The sequence below is a fragment of the Eimeria mitis genome, genomic scaffold (genome assembly GCF_000499745.2).
Source record: "Eimeria mitis Houghton genomic scaffold, Emh_scaff12088, whole genome shotgun sequence".
Classification (NCBI taxonomy): Eukaryota; Apicomplexa; class Conoidasida; order Eucoccidiorida; family Eimeriidae; genus Eimeria; species Eimeria mitis.
The window spans coordinates 1-891 of record NW_024012452.1 but is presented as its reverse complement, the minus strand read 5'-3'; the positions used below and the strand labels follow the sequence as shown (position 1 = coordinate 891).

At 53.8% G+C, this 891-nt stretch overlaps 1 protein-coding gene across 1 annotated transcript; it reads right to left on the bottom strand.

Moving 5' to 3' along the window:
- Positions 1–98: 98 nt before the first annotated feature.
- On the bottom strand, positions 99–790 carry EMH_0000080 (Dual specificity tyrosine-phosphorylation-regulated kinase 3, related; the record flags this gene model as incomplete). The annotated part of the gene is made up of 2 exons (XM_038022208.1): positions 99–202; positions 388–790. 2 exons carry the CDS (start codon positions 788–790, stop codon positions 99–101), a joined length of 507 nt encoding a protein of 168 aa, XP_037878062.1.
- Positions 791–891: the final 101 nt, after the last annotated feature.

Here is an 891-nt window from a genome sequence, read left to right as displayed (position 1 = left end):
GCTGCAGCTGGCTGCATGCTGTTTGGGCCTTCTGAGAGAAGACCGCTATGAAGACAAATGACAAACAGCAGGCCATATGGCGTTCTTGAGCTACTTTGCTACTTTTCCTGGCGCTCTCGCGGCGCGCGGAGTTCTTTAAGCCACGGGTGTTGAAGCGCCTCCCGTGGCGTCAAGCGGTCGTCCGCGTCCCACCGGAGACACCCTGGGGAAAGGCGAGCAGAACATACACCACATAGACACAGTATATCGCGTTTGTACACAGCCTATGCTGACGACGCAGCAACCAAGAGAACAGAGAATTCAGTCTAAGCTTAGCAGCAAACTAGAGGGGGCTGACTGGCCAGCCAGAGGGGGGTGGGGTGTGAAGAAGCTGAAGGAGGTTCTTACCTTTAAGGAAATCTACAAAGGAACTTTCTGCGGGGCTGAGTGCACATTCAAGGCGTGTGCGGCAGTGCGATCCACAGGAGTTTGGTGTTTCCCTGTTCTGTCTGCTTGAGCGGGCTTTGAGAAAGGAGAATCCCCCTTCTGCATTCTTTTCAAAGAATACCGCGGATCGTGGGGATCGTAGGATCAAGTCTGTAGGGGGAAAGCCCAGCAACGAAGCAATTGTCTGCAACTGGTCATCCTCATCAACCCCTGGAAACAGCGGCGTGCCTTTATGCAGCTCCGCCAGAACACAGCCCAACGACCACATATCAATGGGGGGCCCATATGGTAGACCCAGCAATATCTCAGGGGCCCTGTAATATCTCGACTGTATGTAGGCGTTGTGTTGCTGGCGGCCTTCCATGCAGCTGCTACCAAAGTCTATCAGCTTCACAGTACTCTTGCGGCCTGCTACTAGGGCTATGTTCTCTGGTTTCAGATCGCAGTGTACGACCTGTGCCTTTT